The 23762-nt window shown below is 42.4% G+C and overlaps 1 protein-coding gene across 1 annotated transcript in view; it reads left to right on the top strand.

Annotated features, from left to right (window-relative positions):
• Window positions 1-23762, top strand: part of LOC128624869 (calmodulin-binding transcription activator 1-like) — a 254009-nt gene that overhangs the window by 135404 nt on the left and 94843 nt on the right. Inside the window, exon 5 of the mRNA XM_053652693.1 lies at window positions 14745-14880. Within this exon, the coding sequence (XP_053508668.1) occupies window positions 14745-14880 (136 nt within the window). The remainder of the gene's footprint in view (window positions 1-14744; window positions 14881-23762) is intronic.

Here is a 23762-nt window from a genome sequence, read left to right as displayed (position 1 = left end):
AGTCGATTATTGGTAGTGTACTACGAGATAATTGGTAGTGTACTACGAGAAGTCCATTTAGACAATTCGTGGCTACGATGTTAGTCTCTTGTGGGCACGACATTATAACCCATAGCTATGAGATACTCAGTTTGTGTCCTTGAAATAAACTTGTGACCTCTAAATATAAATTCGTGGCCACACTTTATTAAAAAAAAAATAACCACCGTGTCAGGCTCCGTAGAGTGCAAACCTGCAAGTGCAGTGTCCTTTATTTATCCTTAATTCTTCTTTTTTTTTTTTAACTTCTACATTTAAATTCCTTTCCAGACTTTTATGTTTAAACGCTCTTGTTGCCGTCTGAGAGCTGCCAAACTAAATGTCCTTACCTACCTTAAGTCTGATATTTCGAACACCTCATTCCATGATTAATGTGCTCTTACATGTCCTAGCTAGTATTGAATAACTAACTAGCCTAGCATGCTGTCCAGGTTAGCTTTATTATGATCAGTAATAATAATCCAGAGGAAATAAAGATCGGTGCAAGTTTGGCGATGAGTGTAGCTGCTTGTGTGACGTGATAACCACAGTGAAAGATTGTCGGAAAGATTTTTTCAATTCAACACTAACAAAACTGGTCAAAAACGTCCTTCACCGTAGTTCAGGGTTTCTCTGGGGAAAAAATGATCAACTTTGGGAAGATCTGCTATGACCGAAAAAAAAAAAAATGTCAGCAACAGTGCTTTTTAATAGCAGCTGCCTCCCATAGAATTATGTAAATTGTGAGGTGAAGGATGAGGGGGAAAAGACCACAGCAAGCATGAAATCAGGCTCTTTATGCTCTGTTTTTCTGTACACACTGACTGTATCACCTGAAACAAGCACTTTTTTTCAGAATGAGAGAGAGAGAGAGAGAAAAGCCACTGGCTCAAACTGATATAAATTACAACAGTTATGGTCTATATGTTTCAATTTAATGTGCTTGTAATGATAAATTATTTTAGTTACAGTGCCCAAAGAGGACTTGAGCTGTGTCTGGGTGCTGGGGACATTAGAACAATTGCAGCTGTTAGGGGAGGCTGCATCCATTAGTCAATAAATTAAAGAGTAATTACAATCATTTCTGCTGCTGTGGCTCTATCTGTAGGACCTCGCATGTACAGGTGGAATAGAAATGCGTTTGGGTGAAACGTGGAGGAGGAGGAGGAGGAGGAGGAAGAGGAACAGGGAGGCGTTTCTGACTCACTTTTGCCCTTAGCGCATATGGATGAGACGCGACTGTTTTTCGAAGGCTTCCTATCGCTTGTGATCCAGATTTGCTCCACAGACCTGTTACTCTCAAACCATACTTTTGCGCAGTCGCGTCCGTGGCGTTACTGACTACACGACTTGGATAATGTCAGTACAATAATCAAATAAGTCGCAGGTTGTTGTTTTTTTCCCCCAGACTATTATCTTCACAAACAGGAGCATGGAATCAAGGCCACCTTTATTATTATATCTATCCAGTGAGATGTACAGTTGTGTAACGCTTGTTCTATTCATAGCTCAGCTGTTTGATTGATTTGTAAAAGCAGAGCTCATCTCCGACCTCCTCCTCCAGACTAGAGCCCCAGGTATAAACCACACCTGCGTTAGTCGGAATCCCCAGGCAGACCTGAGACAGAGCCGAGAGAAGGAGAGGAGCTGGTCTTTGTTTCTGAGCATTCTGCTGCCTTATTACCGTATGTATGAGTATGACAACACGGTCGCTCATACCGAGTAAACATTCCACCGCACAGATCTAAAGCATGGACCTGTGTACAGATACGCTGGGTCTGAGCACACTCTCTCTCCTCCCGCACACCCGCAGATTCCACATCAGACTGGGCATACCTGGTCAGGAGCTCCGTCGGAGACACAGAGTGACACGGGAGGGACAGTGAAGAAAACGATGCACTGTGCCTCGAGTAGCTCGTAACCAGTTTAAAAATTGTTTAATTGAGTCAGGTTTCATTTCTGAGTGAGCATTAGCATATTAATTATAAATGAAGCACATCTTTGGCTTCTGCAGTTAATTCAGTGCGAAAAGTGAACTTGAATCGAGTGTCCTGCCTGCGTCACATCCAAATAAATAACGACTCTAATAAATTACAGTCATTTTTGGAGCACTTTTTTGTGAGCTGATGGAGCACTAAGCCACCAGACGACAATTAGGCCTGAAGTGTTTTATTCCTCTTATACCACAGCAATTCGCCAACACGTCTTTTTCTTAAAAGCAACTTAAAGTTGCAGCATTACGTCTGACACTGGAGACTCCTTCCGTAAACGTTAAATAAACATGTCCTTCGATAAAACGTCGCCATATAAACGATTGCACGATTTTCAAAATCAGTTTAGCGTCCGTCCCTGCGAATGAGCTGTTACTATAGAAACGATAACGTATCAGAACGAGCACGTTAACACAAACCTGCGCTACTGTCCGAGCTGCTGCTCTAGAAAACGAATCAACACCTTCTGACCCATCACAATCAAGACGTCAATCAGAGGAGATTGACAAGAAACTACCCTCCTGGTACTGTCTTCGTTCTGTTTGAACCATTATCATGTTAATTCCATTCGGAACGTAATACTACTAATTAAAACAGTAATTAAAATTATTATTAAAGGTAGCTGCAGCGCTCGTACGTAAAACTACACAAACGTGTAAAAACTTGTAAGAGACAGAAATATTCTACATTCCAGGAAATAAAAAAATAGATTTACTGTCAATAAAGGGAAGAAGATCGAGGCGACTGTGGTTTTCTCTGCCTCGCATACTGTTAACCCTGTAGGTCACCTTCACTGACACATACACACTCTCGACTCCCCCAGAACCTCATCAAGTCATGCAAATGAGTTTATTTTAAACACTCTCATTCCATCACTCCCTCCTAGCTCAAACACACACACACACACACACACACACACACACACACACACACACACACAGCCCCCTGGGACTCCACAGCACAAACAATTGTACTTTTTCTCCGGGCTAGCTACAGGAACTCTGTGTAACTCTTCCAAAGCTGGTGCCATTATAAGGAGCCATGGCGGTGAGTGAGCGAGGGTGTGAGGTTCGATTTGCAACTCTCATTACAAAGGCCACTCGATCCGTGGGACACCTTATTATCCGTGAAGTAACAAGGACTCTTTGAATCATGGGTAACAGGTGGCCGGGGCCCAGAAAGAAATTTTTCTCGTAAAAATTTGGTTAAATTCACTATTCGCTTGGACAAAACCCAGCTTGCCCTCATGAGAATATTACGCTATTATGACGCCAGCCTGGCATATTCATTAACGAAGCGTAATCTTAATAGCATGTCGCCCAAGCTAAAACGGGCAGCGAGCCACGCTAACAAGCCGTCATGGGTGGAGGGCGTCATTGGCTTAACGAGGGATGTAAATCTGACACTGCGGGACAAAAAGCTGGGGCTTTACGAGGCCACAGTTTTACCACACACACACAAACACACACACACACACACAGAGGAAGCAAACAAAAAAGAGGGGAATCTGAACTGCCGTCCACTGCAAGGCCGTCTTGTGTCAAGGCTTTTTTACTCCAGTTGCAGCGTGTTAGCCGTCGTGACGGTAATGGGAAGGTAATGGGATTTTCATGAGCTTTGGCATTGGAGCAGGTGGAGGACATTCTGCCATGGGCACTGTGGAAACACCTGTGGTGTCCACCTGGACGGTGGAGTGTTGATCCATGGGTAGACCCTAAGTAAACCTCTAACACAAATTGCAAAGGTAATTTGCTCCTTGCACCACTTTAGAGGCATGTTTGTGTACAAGGTTTGCAAACAAACCTTACAGTATACGAATTGTGTATTACACCACAGTGCTGTTGAACTGGTCAGAAGGCGTTGATTCGTTTTCTATAACAGCAGCTGTAATAGTAGTCGGTACGTACTCTATGCTTTACACAGAGGCCACTTTTAATCTGTGTAAAATTGGAAGTAGCTCAATGTGCCCACAATCCCGTGTGACGTTTCTGTTCGACTTTTTTTTCCTTTGTCAGTTTCTTCTTCGTATAAGATATATGTCTTTGAAACATCGTACAGCTTAGCATCCTTTATTAAGAACATTTGTACGGCTGTGCAGTCTCATCGAAGCCGGTCCACACATCGGAACACAGTAGAGATTCTTCCCAGGATGTGCCGGGATGTGCTAATCTGGCTCAGTGCCATCTGTCTGAAAAGATGAGTGGAGGAGGAGGAGGATGAGCGAATCCAGAGAGGGCTCCTGCTGGGCGGGGAAATGGAGGCAGGAAATGGGGGTCAAAAGGATCAGAAGCAGAGGCAACCAAAGGGATGGTGGAGTGGTCATTGATATTCAGTATTTCCGCTGGTGGCAGCATCGGCAGAGGGGCTTATGGGATGGGAAGCGGAGGATTCGGCCCACTGCTGATGCAGTATTTATCGGCCTGCACGCTCCCCAACGATGCACTGACCCTCAATGTCAGGACCATATGTTACAGAGGACACCGTCTATCACTGTCTCTCTCGCTTGTTCTCCACCTCGCTGTCTGTTTTAACTCTTTATTTGATAAGTCAGGGTTGGTCAATATTAGATACAGTTTCAGGTCATTGCTAACGTATCCTAGACATTTCCAAACATCTCTGTGCCTGTCGCATAATTTACGACACGAGGAAAGGAAGATAAAGTTAAATAAAAACGAGAGCGATAACACATCATGCTGTTATAAATAAATAGTGACCGGTAGTGGCGCCGTAAAAACGAGTCACCCCCAACTCGGGCGTAAAAATATGTATCTGTCGAATATCCCTGAGGTTTAACATGGGAATAAAAAGGATATATCAGGGATTTGTTTAAAGATGCTCTCCATCTCGGAGGCATGTGTCATCCTAAAGCTCCTGTTTATCCCCGTCAGCTGTTCATCAAACGATCCAGTGCCAGCGCAGCCAGCTACACGCATCCCCTCGCAGCAGAAACAAGTAGAGTTTATTTTACTGACATGGTGGTTCAGAAGGAAAAATCCACCCTGAATGACCACCGTGAGACATTTACTGGCATCCAGTATTTAGCCCTCGCTTCATCTCCGCCTAAAGAGAGCCACGCAGCGGCGCTTGAGTCCTTTCGTCTGTCCAACTCTCTCATCTGTACGTTACTTTCATAGTAATACTAACACCGACAATATCTCGTATATCGCTAACTATCCGAGCCGAGTTAGTCGTCAGCCACGCCCCCAAACTCAACACTGTAGATCTGTGTTGGATTTCTCATTAATTATGACATTGAACATGCGTAAAACATGGTGAGAAAAGCTCTCGTGTTTTGTTTTCAGGCGCTAACAACGGAACCTGATATCGTTATCAATTACGTAAAAATTTTTGTTCCCATTGTAACTACTCTAGCAAAAACGAGGAACCCCCCCCTTTAACATCCGAGCAGCACACGACCACTAGCTTCTCAAAAGGAATAACAGACATATCTCAATATACAGTAAACATATTTAATGTTTTCGAATCCAGAACTAATACAGAACAGAAGAACAACGTGGAAGGGAAAATAACATGTAGAATACAATGCCATTAAGACTACAGATGATTACTAAAATGATCATCTAGCTTACTGACATTGTGTGACTTTGTGAGCTTAATTTTTTTTCTTTCTTTTTGTCCTCTTCTTCATCCCTTCCCATGCTGTGGGCCTGTGGAGTGGGTCGATATCAGGCCCAGTGGCCACACTGTGTGCTGGGTCAGTGGGCTGGAGAGGCATGCCACTGCACACTGATGAATGAGAGTCAATCCATTGGACTCCTCGGGCAGCGCCGCCGGTGCACAATGTGCAACGCTGGCCACAGGTCTGCCACACACTCTTTTTCTGTCTCTCACTTCTTTTTATTTTGTTTTTTTTTTCCTCTGGGAGAGAGGGCAAAACTGCTGAGACAAACCTGTAGAGTAGAAAACATTAGACTTAAGGAAACTCCAAGCAGAATAAAACACCGAGTCTTTCTCAGGCAGTCTGGTTGATGATGATGACCTGTTATTGCTCAGTCTTGGTGGACACAAGTGAAATTTAAGCTTTCCATTTACCGCCCACGCTACGACTCCATGCTGATGAATGATAGCTGATCCTTTGGATTCCTTGGGCAGTGCCAACGGTGCACGGTGTGTAGCGCTACCTACACACAATCTCGTTTTCTCTCCCTTTTGTTTTTTTCCCTCTGGGAAAGCGAGAGGAAGAAACTGCTGAGACAAACAGCACAGTTAGATAAATCGGCTAGTTAAGGCCCACGGTCTTAAAGCCACGGAGCGCTGTCCTCTACCAAAGAGCGGTGTAGTTTAGCGCCGCGTCAGTCATGGACAATGCGTCGTGTATCTGGACATCACTATTTAATTATACTGAAGATGACGAAACATCTGACTGTTAATCAATAAAGAGCAGATGAGATGTAACCAGAGGTTGTTCAAGGAGAGGTAGAAGAGAGAGGAACTTTGGAGAGGAGTCAGGGGTGTTGGGGGAAGAATGAAGAGAAGATGAGAGGAAAGTAAAACTGCCAGGACAGGAGAGAGAGAGAGAGAGAGAGAGAGAGAGAGAGAGAGAGAGAGCATCTGAGAGGGATAAAATCGACAAACATCCAAGGCCCCCTTGTATCATTTCAAAGATTAATCTAATTTCATTGCAATCAGCTCCTGGGCTTTGCTGCCTGTCTCTCGCATGACCGTCAATGCCAGTCTCACGGCATGCTCTCCCCCGGGCCCCCGGATGTTTCGCTTTGCGGTTATTAACCTGAACGGTGGGCGCATCTGAGACCAGGTTAATAAGCTGCTGTCTTCTCCTCACTCTTTGTCGAGAGAACAATGTTGTCAGGCTTCCAGAAATTGCCAATTTACAACAGAGATGGAAATGGAAGGCAAGGCGCTCGTCGGTGGAATGCTTTTTATAGCCGGGCGCTCCGGCGAAGCCTCGTTCTCCCCGAGCCTTTTAATGATGGATATGAAATTACAGAGGTGTGAGACAGGGATGAGACGAGAATGGGAATGGACCGAGCCTACGCCGAGCTGATCCGAGGCGAGGCGAGGCGACGGAGAGGCAGGCAGAGGGGAGAACATACTGTGCTTTATTTAGACAGGGTTTTAAATAGGCCAGAGTCAGAGGCCATAGGCAACGACTGCTCTAGCTTATGAGACATATAAAGCCTGCACAGGTTTGGGGGAAAAAACCAGATTTGATGAAACCTCGAGCTGAATATAGGACTGAATGGAGCTTGTTCTCAACACACACAGTTATGGGGGAGTTAAAATATTGTTCAAATATCGCATTTGATGCATTCCAGTGGCACAGTGACACATCCTGAATCCTGATTCCATCTAACAACAGACCAAAGCGCCGCTCACTTTCAAAGACGATCGTCTCTTTCTTTAATACCCTGCAGTCTTGCGAGAAATTAATTCGACTCCCTGTGGGTGTGGCGAATGATATTGGAGGAGGTAGGACGATGATTCATTGTGTATTGTGCGTGTTTTGTGCGCGTGTGGACGGGCTGGAGAGCTCACGTCACAGCCACGTCTACTTCAAACAGCTTAATTAAACCTGGGCATCCGACCTGCACTCATCGTGGCCTTCTAAAACAGACGAGATAACCAAACACGTGAATACACTGTTCTTCCTCTCTTTCTCACGTCCTCTCAGCAACCTCTGGAAAAAAAAGAAAATACTGTAGAGGAGAGGAGAGGAAAGGAAAACCTCTAGTGAATTGTCCTAAACTTACTGTTGACTTCCTCAACTTTGCAAACATTTTTTTTCTTTCTGACTAGAAGTAAACAATTTATTTGTTACCGTTTTTTTTTTTAAAAGAGAGCATCACGTTTTTTATCTCCTAAATAGGACGTTTTGCAACCCGAAGGCAAACTAAACACTAATACCTAAAAATAAAATATTCAAAGCACCCGAAAACATTGACTCGTGTTCAGGTAGCGCAGGCAGCGATGACTCCTTCTCATGAGTCGTGTTTGTGCTGCCTGTTTCTGACTCACACAAGTCTGACACCGTAACACGACTTTCACGGCCACGCAATTCAGGCTTCCCATTACGGCCCACGCCATGACTCCAGACTCCGCTCTCGTTCCTGACCTCCAACACCCCCTGGGGTACCGATCCTAAATACAAGACTCGAATCAACCACTCGCGATTATTTGACGGCGAATCCACAGCCTCTGCGAGTCAGCTGTGTCCGAGCGCGTGCTCGGACGGGTAGCCGAAAGACATGCCGCATGTTTTAAAGTCGCCTGTGGTCACCTTATTGATCCCTGGCAGCACGGTCGCGCTCTGCTTTCGGGAGATAAGACGCTAGATTCTCGCCGCCTGCCTTCCAGGCTCACTGACACGAACAACCTCTACTCGTGTCCCGGTAGAGACAGAAAGCGGCTTTTATTTATAAACCTTCTGTGGGGTCCTTCATCCAGATAAGCTCTGCGGGGACAGCGGTTTGGTTGGTTTGCTTGTTTGTAGAAAATCAAAAAGCTGGAAAGCCTCGACAGCTTAAACAACACGTGCTAGCCTGGCCTAGCCTAGCACACTCGTTCGAGCCCGAGCGCGAACGCGGACATACGCACTCCTTTACCTGTCTGACACGGGGTTGGAGAAAAACATTTACATGTTGTGTATTGATTTTACGTTTCACGTCCATGCCTCATGACCCTACATGTGCGGTGTGTAATGCCAGAGCGCGAGATGAATGCCTGTTCTGGAGATGACTGCGTATTTACATTTAAAGTACTTCCTGTCAAGGAATATGATAGGGAGCTCAGCCTGATAAAACACCCTGACAACAATGAACTCCTGTCGTCCATCGTCGGCCCTCTGCTGACAGTACAGATCAAGTCACATTGAGTGCACGCGCGCGTGTGCGTGTGTGTGTGTGTGTGTGTGCGTGTGTGTGCGTGTGTGTGTGTGTGTGTGTGTTTTATGTTCCTTAAGCACACGAGCAGGCCCAGCCCTCATCCTCACGCTAATGGCATGATTGATTGATGCGCAAGATTGATGACGGCGATGTAGAGTAAATCAGGTTGTTTGTTACAGTTGTCGCTTTTATTAAAAGGTGAAAGCGTCGAGAGAGACGAGCGGTCACGCCCAGAAGAAACACTTTTCCGGCACCTTTTGGGGAAATGCCGTCTCTCAAAAATCCAACGCCGATGTTACTCCAAATAGTTTCTAGGATTATTTGTTGCAAATGGACTGACCTTGATTCTGGATCTGTTTCTGCTTGTAATTTGGCTTCTTTTCACCCTGGAGATTTGATCAAGCCGCACACACACTCATGCAGAGAGAAACAAATACCCCCCCCAAAAAAAAAATGCCATGGCAGTCGAACGATAACACGTATACCACAGCACAGTTGAATTCTGACTGGTCAGAAGGTGCCGATTAATTTTCACTAACAGCAGCTCTGATACGATAACGTTTCCATAGGTACGCTGGATGCTCCACGTAAATGATATAGTGCAGTTTTCCTTAGGGAGATGTTTATTTAACATGCTATGTTATTTAAATGTTAATTTAACATTTTCTGGCACAGGAAAGTATTCTGCTTTGTGGTTTCTTAGTAACACGTGAGGGGAACAATGGTTTACAGCTGCTATAACGTAAGTGAGAACAGGAACTGACTTCTTCTGAATACATTCCCCAACATTTAATGCAACTATACGTGGATAAAATCACTGGTTGGTCAAATTTGCTGTTGTATAAGAGAAGTAAAACACTTCAGGATGAGCTGTTATAGGAAAATAAACATTAATAACTGCACAGCGGTAACAGTAACTCCGCTTCATGACACCACTCCGTCATTGATTATTTTCCTGTAACAGCACGACATGGAGTGTTTTATCCCGTTCGTATTAGAGTACCTAACGTGTATAGCAATATATCTAAAATAAAGAGTTTTACGATATTTTTTTTTGTAATATAAACAGATTGTATATTGTAACTGAAAGAAAGAAGAGAGAAAAGGCGCTGTGCTGAAACATATTTTTATTTGATATAATGCAGATGTTGTAAAGATACAGATGTGCCCCTTAAAAACTGGTTCATACAGTACGTAAGGTACACTATATTTACTTCCCCAAGTATCTAAAGGTTCAAAAGACCACTCTCTGATGAAGCGGTACTGTTTGGGACCTGTTTTTAGAGAACGCAACGTGCAAAATTAATCTTTGTGGAGCTTTAATAAAGAAGTATAAAAACGCCCTCGTGAAAATTTCCGCATTTAAAGTACAGAATGAGACTCCAATGTTCCAGCTCCTGTATAATTCTAATCAATAAATCAATAAATAAACAGGTCTAATTACCCGTTTCCCTTCATTTAATCTCCGCCCCCAAAAACTAAACTGCTCCTTCTGATAGCCAATGTTTTTTTGGTTTTTTGACAGTGTCATAAATCCCCCCACCCCACCGTTTTATTCACCGTGGAATCATTTTTATCAAGGGTGCTGAGAAATCGCCTTATCTCCGTAAGATCATAAATCCATTCCACTTTGTGAAGTCTTTAAATCTGAGATATTTAAGCTCGACCATTTTCTAACCATTCAGAATATCACACTGTTCCTACACTACTAGTCCAGATGTTTTGTGGAACATGCACATGAGCACACGCAGATCAGATTTCAGCTAGCGCACTGCTGCGGGAGGTTATAACCACGCGTCCGTCAAATAATCCTCCGAAAAGAAAAACTACTAAAGAGCGAAAGCGAGCGAACATCATTTTAAAAGTCAGACTGATATGTTTGAGTGTTTTTGAGAAGTCCTGCTAAACAGATTTTGCTAAAAGAGAGCAGATTATTAACCGTTATAGCGTTGAGTTTTGCCAGTGAAGCTTGGCAAGATCAGATTTGTCACGTCTTCATTTACATTTACATTTACGGCATTTGGCAGACGCCCTTATCCAGATCGACTTACATTTATCTCATTTATACAACTGAGCAGTTGAGGGTTAAGGGCCTTGCTCATGGGCCCAACAGTGGTAGCTTAGCAGTGCTAAGGCTTGAACTCCTGACCTTCTGATCAGTAACCCAGAGCCTATAACCACCGAGCCACCACTGTCCCCAAAGAAGAAAGAACATCTTGGATTGTCAATGTCCCCATATAAAGTGGATCAAAATACAACTTTCCTATTCAGTTTTTTTATACAGCACTAGGTATGAATCATGATTATTTCAATCACAGTGCAACTACTCTAATTCTCATCAGGGAGGTAGAACTGCTCAGCATTACCGTACCTCACATAAACTACTACACTAACACAGTGTATAAAACGGTGCATTTTCTAACTAGACTAGCAGTTTAACTCACATTCCGGTACAAAAACGCAGAGAAACCAAGAAAGAAGTTGCTTTAGTTTCTGCGTCCGGTTGTTAAAAGGAGAGCTGATGTAATCGCGTGGCTAATTGACAGAACCGACGTCACTTCTACCAAGTAAAGTTCAGAAATTCAGAAACATTTAAACTAATTGTGTAAATAAGTTGACCGGGCTTTAATAATGGACGTCATGTTACAAGAACTGTGTCCTGGGGCAATTTCAGATGTTTCTGATGCACTGAAGACCCTAACGAGTTGACTGCACTCAATTGACTGAGTAAACTCATTCCCTCAATTTAACTGAGTAGCGGGGTCTCCCAAAAACTTGTACATTTACGTTCACTTAACTTGGTGCTTGTGTAGTGTACTTAAATTGTTAAGTTCACTTAACTTGATGTTCATATAGTGTACTTTATAGTTTACGAGCAGGTAGAGAGAGTGCCGCTTACCAGGGAACCTGTGTGTGCGCGCATGTGTGTGTGTGTGTGTGTGTGTGTGTGTGTGTATAATTAAGTTAACTTATCTTGGTGTTCATTTAAAGCGTGCTCAAATACAGGGAACGTCTTCGTACACAGGGGAAATGAACACTTTTTAACAAAAACTTTACCTACAAAACATCCTCTACGTGATAGCCAATTCTTTGTAAACACACACGGGGGTCGTCTCTCTCCTACTCGTCACAAACTTTTGAATTTCACCGGTACCAGAAACAGATGAGACGAGACTTCTGCGGTTATCTACCGATCCATGCGTTAGTTCACTTGTTCCCAGGCCATGGCCAATCACATCAAAGATAAGATCAGATAAGATAAAAACTTTATTGATCCCACACTGGGGAAATTCCCTCGTTACAGAAGCTCAAATACACACAAAGAATACACATTAAATAGGAATAGAATTGAAAAAAATGTCTAAAAAATATATACAATAAGAATGGAAAAATAAGAATAATAGTAATAGTAGAAAAAAGAAAGAGTGAGCTATTTTAAGTCATGATTGTGAGTTTATAACACTTGATATCTTACGTTTATGTACTTTGTAGGTAAATAAGTTAAACAAAGTTTTTAAAAATTTTATTTATGGGTCTAAAACGCAACATTTGAATTTTACTTGATTGTTTAAGCATATATAATACAATATTTGTTCAAAACAATGCAGGGCAAGTCTGTAACTGTCGTACTGATGATCTTGTTCAGATTTCATTGCCTTAAATGTATACACAAGCACACAAATGGTTAAGGGCTCAGGAGAAACTCAAGCACAGAACTACCTACACGACCCCCCTTTCTCACGAGCTCTTATCCATTTTGGTTCACGTGGTAACGAAAGAAAATACAGGACGTTTCTCCGCACGTTCTTCGTCACCGTCATGGTTAAATTAGTAGCTGTTAATATCACCCATTGTGTGTGGATTCTAGCGGCAGACCAGCAGATACACGTAGCTCTGGAGACGTACTTGCTTAAGGATTATGTCGCTTTATGAATTAATTGCATAATTACAGTACAGTGCCTGGATGTATTTTGCTTTTCTCAAGCGTGTCGATTCTAGGCTTTATATCCTCTTAACGCGTTACGAAAACACTGCAAACCCATTCATAATTCATCACAGCACGCACCCGGCCATTAAAAGCTACTTTAAAAAGTTGTGTTTGCGAAATTTATATTGTAAACTAAACACGAGCCGCTCTATAGATAAGACGTTTGTCCCATTAATAACGCACACTTCTGCAGGCACGGAATTATTCTCCGTTCATTGTCTGAAACAGAAGGAGCCCTCTGTCATCTGGGTCCGATAACGAAGCGCTCGGTACTTTTTTTTTCTTCCCATCCCACTCTTCATGTGTAAATAAGTATAAGATTAATTCGATCGCTTACGTACACAGAGGCGGAGGAGAGAGCAGGGGCCGACCAAGGGCTCGGGGCACGCCTTCCAAGACCCCAGCTAAAGGGCCTCCTTTTTCTTTTTATTTCCGTTTTCCTTTCTGGGAACAAACTGCCTTCAATTAAACAGTGAGAACGGCTTCCCCACAGGTCCGTTCACACGGGGATGATGATTAGCCCTGTTACGATATTAAACCCCCTGCAAACATTCAGTACAGCCTTGCCTGCTTTCTGTTTAAACAGGAAGTAAAAATGTTTCATAATACCATCTATTTTATTATAAAAGTGTGTAATCGATGAAATATTCATGTAAATGAATGAATGAATATTTATTCAAATTTACGATAAATAAATCAGAGGAATTAATTCAGACACTTCTGAAACCAATCCCCAGATAAACTAACTCTGATGGGTGACTGATTTGTGTGTGTGTGTGTGTGTGTGTGTGTGTGTGTGAATAAATAAAGGAATAAATAAATAAATAAATAAATAAGCAAGCATTGGCTATAGAAGAAAGTATAAATAGCTCTTTTATGGTATTAAAGTATATTAAATTATAGTATTAGTGGAATAGTATTATAGTGTTGCTCCTGCAATGCAACAGAAAATATTGAAATATATATAACAAATAATGCATATACATATTTAATAAATAAAATGAAATTACATACGTTTAATTAAATAAATATATACATTAAAACACCGTATTAGAGGAACCGGTCACATTCTGCACTCTTTTCTGAATCCAGCTCCAGTTAAAGCATCTCTGTTAAAGGCAACGGATTCGCTGTGTCAAAGAAGAAGAAGGAGAAGAAAAAAAAGCAGCAGCTTTAGAAGAATGCCATAAAACAGTGAAGGAGAGGGCTCGCAATAAACTCCCAATACAAATGGGAATCGATGTGGCAGATAAAGAGGCCCGATGGAGACATTAATGTGTGTAATACAGAGGTCTGGAGAACAGTCCATCATTCCTGCTTATGCCACTGATAAACACTTATGAGAGAAATGCGCTGTTCATTCTCCATAACCGCTCCGAACGACCGCGCACGAGGTCGATGATGTCATAAAACGCCAAAACGGGTTCCATAGCTCGAGCGTTTATTTTAGCAGAGAAAGGTCACAAATTTTAATGTTGCATATATGAGAGAAGGCAGAGGCGTGGTGTTGTGAGTAAAGATGAGCGCTTTGTCCTGAGAAGTGGCAAATTAAAGATGTGCAGGACATTGGACATTTATTTTTGTTTTGTTTTATTTGTGCTGGCATGTCACTACAAATCAGTCCAAATCACCTTCATCGTATGACTAATGGGCGGGGTCTCTTCCAGGATGAATAGACCCCGCCCCCCAATCCACAGGGTAGGAAAGCTCATTGGACGGTTTGATGAGGGTGGTAAATGATGTCAATTATAATCATTCACTCTGACCTACGTAGTACCAAGATATAGTACCGTTCCAGAGATCTTGTAGCTCGTAGTGGTTTACCCTTTAATTTACAACACACTCCCTCTCTCTCTGTCTCTTTCTCTCTCTCTCTATTTTCAGGCCGCAAAATGGGTCTATGATCCTATACAACAGGAAAAAAGTGAAGTACAGGAAAGACGGCTACTGCTGGAAGAAGAGGAAAGATGGCAAGACCACGCGGGAGGATCACATGAAGCTGAAAGTACAGGGAGTCGAGGTACGAGTGTGAGCAGATGCATCAACATGCTACACACACAGACACACACACACACACACGCACACACGCGCACGCACGCACAAAGCCTCCTGAGCTAAATAATTAATCTCTAGCGTCCATCTTCCATATCAGACCAAACAGTGCTGCCTCAGATTCCAGTTTCTGAATATTACAGACTAGCAGATATGAAGAAATTCTGCCATCTGAAACCTTACTCAGTTCCTGTGGTGTTCTGCTCGAACGGTTAGTTTTCCCTCTTCATTTAATATTCCCCCTCTGCTGTAGCCTGAGCAGCAGAACTCTTCCTCCAGCTCTGATCATTATTATAGCGCCGCCATAAAACTCCCAAAGCCTGTATTGGATTCTGCAAGTCAAAAGCGGAGGAGAGGGAGGAACTCCATTCATTAGCAGGAGAAATGCAATAAAAGAGCTTTTTTTTTTATCTGCTCTCGCTTTAATCTGACTGACTGCATGTTTAGGTGTGAAGTAAGTGCCTGGATGTGGAAGAAAAGTCATATGTGCATATGTTTGTAAGTCTCTAACTGTGTCTGTGTGTCACAGCGTGTCATAGTGTACATATCTCTGTGTATATATTAATGAACGAGAAGTTCTCAGATCGCATCTTACTTTTCTCCAGAAAGCTCCAGAACGCATTTAACATGCGGAGGACAAAGTGGAAAAGAATTTTCCAGTCCCGTGCAGCGGCGCAATTCGCTAACAGAACGTACTCTTCTGGTGGAGAAAAAGTCCATACTTTTGAGTTGTGTAACAAAAGAGTATGCGAGTACTAGGACACACTGACACGTCACGTATAACGGAAGAGGACGTTGTTGCCTAGTTACTGCATACGCACGCTGTCACCGTAAACAACCTCCTCGTTGCATTTCAGCTTTTCTCATTCACTGTTCCGTGTATAATTTATACTGTAGAATTTAATTCACTATTCCGCAATTCTATTTTTCCAATTTATTTGCACCTCTCTAAAATGCGCACAAGGACTCGTGGGTAATATCAGCAGAAAAAGTGTCCACGGATCCACACCTCGGAAATCTACCGGATACTACCGGGATACTCATTTCAACACACTACGATTTGAGACGTACTAATTCTAATCTCGGGTACTATTTAGGACAGATAGTAGGCGGACTGGGACGCAGCATCTGTACCAGTACGACAGTAAAAGTGCGCGTACGTTTCAGACGCTCACTTCAACAGTCAAAAGCAGCTCGATTTTTTTCTTTTTTTATTTCCTGCCTCCAAACCAGAGCACAGACAGACCATAATGATAATAATAAATATAATCTAGTTAGCTGAAACCAGCTAGGACTGATAAGAGCTTTGTTATGGTAACATTGAGCTGGGGTTTTTTTTCCCTGTTAATTGTTGTTTTTTTTTAATGCCTTTTAATGGTTGGAATCCCGACTTGTGGTGCTATGCTTTGAGCACGCTCCTTGTGTATTACGTATGATTTCATGTAAACAACTTAAACGAACACCAACAACAAAACAAGATTTTTTTATTTATTTAAATCCATAGATATTCCGCATCACCCTTGACCGCTCGCTCAGTTATTACCGCAGAAGATGTCATTAACACGGCGGTTCATTTGCTTCATGTAGGTGAAATTTAAGATGCTGTATTCACAAAAGGCAAATAGAAAACAAGTAGGTGGGCTGCAGTGTCAGCTTCCTGAATGAATAAATGAATACATAAATAAATAAATAACAATGAAGGACCCGGTGCTCGAGAATCACACTCGGAATCAGAAAGTAAAATATTGTGACATCGTTTAGATATATTGCTTGTCCCTTGTTAAATGTTCTCCTCTTCCTGCTATTAAAGTTGTTAAAGTAGCAGCCTGTCGTCAGGTTGAGGGTCACACCATCTCGTATATTGTGATAGCAGCATCCAGTTGTGCTTTCTGGGGTCAAAGGGCATGAAAGGAAAAGCAAGTCAGCAGAACAACGTTTTGTTTTCTTTACTCCATCATGTCTGACACGGCAGCCTGCAGCTCATCACTGACCCCCTCCTTCATTTCTCACGAAACTCAGGAAACTTCTTTATCCCGCAGTAAGCTATGATTTATTTATTTGTTTATTTTTAAATGCGACCTGATTAAGGCTTTGTTCCACCTGGACCTCATTAAAAGGTAAAAAGGGCACCCGCTGTGCTTTTGTGTGATTGTTGCAGCGCCTCTGTGATATTTTGTACATGAGGATACGCACCGGAGATGACACGCATACATGGTGCTCACTTTTCAGCTTTCTGCACCGGTTTTAATGTCAGAAGCCTTCGCAACATTTGAGGAACTTCCTGTAAATTCCCATTTCTCTCCATCTCGAGAACTCCAGCTCAAGTTCTCAGGAGCTCTCCCAACTTTTTACAGTTCCACAATCACTCTTTCTGTCCTTTAGTTATAAACCAGGGGGTCCCCAAACTTTTTGGGCGAATGACCTCAAACAGACATTATAGATATTCCCAAGCCTTGACCACCCTACATTTAATAAATAAATAAATAAATAAAAATATTCCAGATATATCATTTCAAACTACTGTAATATTCGAACATTTTAATTATATTAGTAGATAAATGTTCTTTTAACGTAAGGAATGTCCACCAATTTAGCAGTCTACCAGCGGGAACTGTTACTGCATGTTGTAATAGGAAAATAATCTACTCGACGCAGAGGAGCCTGCGACTTGAGCGGCATTGTTCGCACACTCGCCTGCGTAATTAACGTACATCCGGAGGATTAAAAAACGACATCCTTTAGATGGCACACCAGAGCCAAATCCTCCCCGTTGACCAGGTTTCCAAGTCAAACTGTGAAATGTTGAACGATTTCATGCGCAGTGATGTTCCATACCGAAGAGCACTGTTTACGCCGACGTCGCCATCGCTGCCACGAGCACAAACTCTGACCTCGCGTCAAAAACGTATTTGCTAATCTAGAAAATCCAGAAGGCTGCTCCTCAAAACGGAGCTTTCCGTAGGTTTGAAGGTGACATGAGAGGTTTCTAAAATCCAGACACTAACTTTAATAGGAAATCTGGTCAGTGTTAGTGCTCAGTGATGGTCTAGAATAGTACATAGGTATGCGATTTGAGACACAACGATAGGTTTCTGCATGACCCCATTCATAAAATTTCACAAAACTGTACTACTGTAAAGTGCATATGTGGGTTTTTTTGTTGTTGTTGTTGTTGTTGTAGTTGTTGTTGTTTACACCTCATTACTATGTTTGCCATTTCCTTCTCTGATCCCACCATACAGAAGCTCAGAAACATTAAAGGAACTCAGACTTCAAGTTGCTGTTTCCTCTTTCTTTAAAGGACTAAAATACATTAGTGAGAGAGCCATTCTGCCTGAAAAGAGTCTGTTTGAACAGATACAAGGAGAGTCGGAAGGAAAGACGAGCTGAAATTAATATAGCCTCGTAGAAAAGTATAAAGCACCCGTGCTCCGAGCGTTTATTGACCTCTGCCGCTGTTTACTAGGAGACTGATTGAAGTGCGAAGCAGCCGAGGCTCTTTCACGCTGACCTTTGCTCCCGCTCCTCTTTTCCCGTGCCCTGTAATATCCATTTTCTCTATTTGATCACGGAAATAGCTTTGTTATTATCACGTTCTCTTTAGTAGACTCTCTGGAAGAGCGCTGGCGCGACAACTTTCGCCATGGAAGCTGTAGTCAAAGTAACAGTAGCAGTAAATATATGTTGGGTTTTGGAATGAATACAGTTAACCGAACGAAGTTCAGCAGTGGTGTGAATCAGTCCGGGTCCGTAAGAGAAAACCTGGCATGTGGTGGTCTTCTCTGCTGAAACCGTACACGCTACAGAATGGGAATCGTCTTCATGTTCGTTTGCTGCACCGATTTTATTACGAGACGCCAAGCTGACGCGACGGAACCGTCCTTACACAAAGTTTAAACGACAGAGTGGGCGCCATTACTTTTTCCTCAACACACTGTGCCTTGTCTGTCGCCCCCTCCCCTGGCAGAGTGGCGTTCACTCTGTGGCGGCTGACAGAAAGTCGTGCACTCGCACGCATCTTGACCCACCAGTGTGTAAGAGCGAGGGTGGGTGACAGATGCGTCTTATCTGCGCGAGCCGCTCCGGTCGCCTGGAGACTCCTCGACTAAACCAACATGAATAAATCAAGCCCATTAACATGGGCGCTAACGGCAAGAGAGGGGTGGAGAAGCAGAAAAAGAGATGAGAGAAAGAGAGAAAAAAAGGAGAGACAGAGAAGAACATGGGAATGCCCAGAGTGAGGAGGGTGGATGGGATGGGGGTGGGGGGCAAGAAAGAGATAGAGAGAGGGAGGGAGAGAGGGATAAAGCAAGAGAGAGTTAGAGAGTGATGGAGAAAGACAAAGTGAGAGAGATAGAGATGGAGATGGATAAAGAGAGAGAGAATTTCACCATTCTTCATTTTTTCTTCATAAACACAGTGCACACAAATCTTGACAGAAGTGTATTTTCTCCAAACAAAAATCGGACAAAACTAAAAAAAAAAATGTTTTCTGTCCGTTCTTTATGAAAAGAGAATTCTTATCAAAACTCTTAAACATTAGCAAATAAAAAGACAATTGGTCTGAGAATTCCGGATCTTTTTTCAGTACTGAACGCTGCAGGTGGGAGCGGAGGAGCGTGGTGAGGAATTTCTCCGCTCTTCAGTGAGGAAGAAGTTTCATTTCATCTGAAGTGGGTCTCCTCGTACCTGCTGTAATCTCTTTCCATCAGCAGCTTTCTCCTCACTCTCGGCTGAAAAGAATGCGAAACACACGGCCGCGTGAAGATCCCTCCGTCTCCGGCAGGGGAGTGAAATAAGACGCGTCTCCCCAAGGCCAGATAAAGTGAGAGCGAGGTGCGAGAGGAGTGAGAGAAGTGGACGGATTAATATCAAAACCTGCTGGGAAAATCCTAGACCTGGGCAAAAAAAAACCACACACAAAAACCCCGAAGCTGTCGGCTTGTGTTTGTCACTCGCTGTGTTTATTCACACTTTCTTTTTTTCTCCATTTTCTCCTCTTTTTTTCTCACTCACATTCACCCCCGGCTTTTCCTGGGTACGAAATGAAACATTATACATTTGTCAAATCTAATATTGGGCGAGACGAGCGAAACAACAGAAATGAAACAACACAGGTTTAGGGTAAGTGTAAAAAAATTTTGTTAAAAAAAAAAAAAAAATGCAACCAGGGATTTATTGACTTTTTATTTATTTATTATTAACTTCTTTTTTTTTATTGGCTGAAGATTCACACGTCCACTAATACACCATATACTGTATATATTCTCCCTCTCTCACACACACACACACACACACACACTTTGTGAGGACCTTCTATTGACATTATTATTACTGTAGTGTATTATGGCGTATATCTACATATCTTGGCGCTTTTAGTTTAATAAAAGCTTTTTTAATAGTATTTTATGGAGTGTAAGGCAGTTGTTTTTGTTTTTGTTTTTTGTTTACATCCTTTCTGTCTTCCAAATTGAATTAATGCAGTTATTTTCCCAAATATTTTCTTTAAAGTATTTACAGTAAACCATGCTAGGATTAGTTAATGGGGTTTTTTGTTTGATTGTGAAGATATTTGGTCTTTTTTGGTCCTCACAAATGACTATATATATGTGTGTGTTTGTGTGTGTGTGTGTGTGTGTGTGTGTGCTCTGACAGTAGTTATACCTGTAACACTAACGATAGGTTTTTTTAATGCGCTTGTTATAATACGTTATAATGCCTATAATAGCTTCTGGAAGGAGTCTCCAGTGTAGAAGTCAGTAGGTTTCCAGACACGGTGGTTAGTTTATGTCATTTATTACGTTATAGCAGGTTATATAAGCAGGAGTTCTCTTTTGGTCTAAGCCGATGAGATGAGATGAGAAATGCCGCTTGTCATGTTCCTGAGAAACCAGAACCACGCAAACTCCTCTGTCCTGAAGACTCGGGGTCTGTAAAAAACACGATGTTGTTTGTTAATAAATAAATAAAAAATTGTAATCATTTCCAAAGAGCTGTGGTATAACGCACAAACTAGTCCAAAAATACTCCATTCAGCACGCTCATCGCCCCTACTTCCTGTGTCCGAGCGTGCGTGTGTGTGTTAAGGTGTTTAAATATAGAATAAAATTTCTGCTAAAAGTACTGAACGTAACCTTTCAAGAAACGAAGAAAAATATACAACGAGAAAAACGCTCTGAAATGGAAAACAGCAAACTCGGGGGCAAAACTGTAACGTGGTCTTTAAATAAACAGCATTCTTTATTAAGAGTTATCTAAGCTTCCACAAATCTCTCGTGTGGGTGGGCCTTAACATCCATTTTACTCTCATTGGCTAGTGAGATTTGGATAGAGCTGGAAGTAGAGACTTCAGTGGCGGCGAATTCTGGAGTACTTTGTAGCGGAAGTTACCTCCTTACTTACTCAGGGTATTAGTTGGTGATTAATATTTGAGGTTTGAGTTGTCTCATACGACAATTTTTTTTCTAGATGAGGTCTCAGGAGCGGCATGGAGCTGGACACTCAAGCCATCGATCTGGATCTCACTAGCCAATGAGAGCAAATCGCTGTTAAGCCCCTCCCACAGGATAGGTCTGCGCCAGAATGTTTGGAAAGCGTAAAAGAAAACTTATCCGTAAACCACAATTAGTGCCACAAAAAGGGAGCGTCGAAAACGCTTAACAAAGAACGCTGTTTATTTTCATTTCTGCCCCTAAGTTTTCCGTTTCAGAGCATTGTTCTTTTCCCTCACTGTATGTTTTTGTTCTTTCTTGAAAGGCTAGGTTGACTACTTTTGGTACAAATTTAATTCTGCATTTAAACCATAAAAGTCAAATGAAAAAAAAAGTATTTTATATATATATATATATATATATATATATATATATATATATATATATATATATCCGATAACTCCTGCTATTATTCTTCATAAATTTGAAGTCTGTCCTGCTGTCAGAACGTCAGCGATTGACGTTAATAAATCGGTCACACTGTGATGGGAAGCTCTTTTCGATAAGCACGCCATCATCTCCTGCCTGAGCAGAGCGTGCCTATAGATTATTAATCCGTGCTCAGGATGTGCTCAGCTCCTGCATTATCGAGGACGTGAAGACCGGAGAGGTGCGTCGCTGCTGCACTACGGCCGGCGAGCCGAGCATCCGTCGCCAGCTGTGTTTATCCTGTGACTTGGCATAGAAGAGAAGGCGACAAGACAGAGGTGTGTGTGTGTGTGTATGTGTGTGTGTGTGTGTGTGTGTGTGTGAAAAGATTCCTGTCAGGTCAATAAATAGAGCTTGATAGCCAGCTTGATTTCCTCAACAAAAGAGACAATGATTGGAAAGTCAGCGGACGCGCACATCTATCGGTCGTGGATTCATCGGCGACTCGACTCGGGTCTTTGTGAAACTTTGTGATTTATCTTCCTTTTTTCCCCCTCTCCTTTTTCTTGTCTCATATACTATTCTTGCTGAATAATCCATTTTAAGGCTTGGAGATCTTGGTTTATGTGACTCTTGTGCACACATACACAATTACGCAGACGATGCCTTGAGACCAGATCGATACTCCACTCTTTCCTGCAAGGGCTGCTAAAGGAGGCATTGAGATCATTTCTGGTCCAAAGCCAAAATGTCTTTTATCCTTCAAAGTGTTTGTGTGGCCTTCCAGTATTGCTGTACCAGTGTGTACATTGTATAATACCATGTGTGTGTGTGTGTGTGTGTGTGTGTACATGCAGTGGATGGCACTAGGGATGCATTAGTACCGAAATGGGTAACGGTTGTCACTCCATGTTATTTATAAAAAAATAAATAAAAGCTCCGATACGAACATGACATCACATGATAGTATGTTATGTAAACTTAGTGTATGTTGTCACGGTAATAAACAGAGGATAGGAACGACAGCGATCCGGACATATTTCATGAATAATCACTGAAATAGATTGCAGCAGGAACTACAGCATCTTCCTACAATATAAGCGATAAAACATTTTACACATCACGACAACGCTAGGTGAGTGAAAACAACAGTGCTTAGCCAGTACGTCGTTCTTTGATGATCTTTGACAACGAAAATCATTCTAAAATCACTTTACTTCCTGCCGTACAGAACCGCTTTCTGAAAAACCCACACTTTTACATGACTCCTAACTTCTAACGACGCCTCGGAGTTTCAAATCAACATGCTGACGTTATCGTCGGTATCGATATTGACAAGCACGGGCGTTAGCTGGACTGTTACTCATCCGGGGCTGAGCTAAGATTCTTCTGAATCAAAAAACTTTTAAAACCTACTTCTAAATAGACTGCTTGCATGCATGTGAGGGCTAATCGGTTTAAAAAATGTGAAGATCGGACAAAAAGTTGGATTTTATCAGAAAACCTGCCTCAGGTGTCATCATTGTTTGCAGGACTACTACGGTAAAATATCACACTTTTCGTCTATCTAACACGACGCTAGCCTAGTTCGGTGTCCCTAGCCAAGGGAAGACACAGCTAAGCTATCACCGTATGGGTTTAGCTGCTACAGAGCCACGCAGAGTACGTTAGCTGTATTTACGCTCTGCTCATATCCTGTTCACAAAACTTGGAACTCATAGACATTTACACTCCTCGTTTTCCTGCTCAGTGTGAGAGGATGTTAGTGTTTCAGTTTCAGCCTTTTTACTGGGAAAGGAATCTGCGTATATCCATTTTCCCCTCACGCTAGCTGACTGTGTGAGCTACAGTCACATACAGAGCGCTGAGAGAACCGTCAGCCAATAAGACACCAGGATTTCCACGTATTTTCCTGTAAACCCTTTCTGATTGGTCTCGCCTCCGTTCACCGAAGATAAAATACAACACACAAAATTACTACACCGACGTT

Source organism: Ictalurus furcatus, chromosome 21, assembly GCF_023375685.1.
Source record: "Ictalurus furcatus strain D&B chromosome 21, Billie_1.0, whole genome shotgun sequence".
In the NCBI taxonomy this organism is placed as follows: domain Eukaryota; kingdom Metazoa; phylum Chordata; class Actinopteri; order Siluriformes; family Ictaluridae; genus Ictalurus; species Ictalurus furcatus.
The sequence above is the reverse complement of the archived record's forward strand: the minus strand, read 5'-3'. Positions and strand labels throughout refer to the sequence as shown.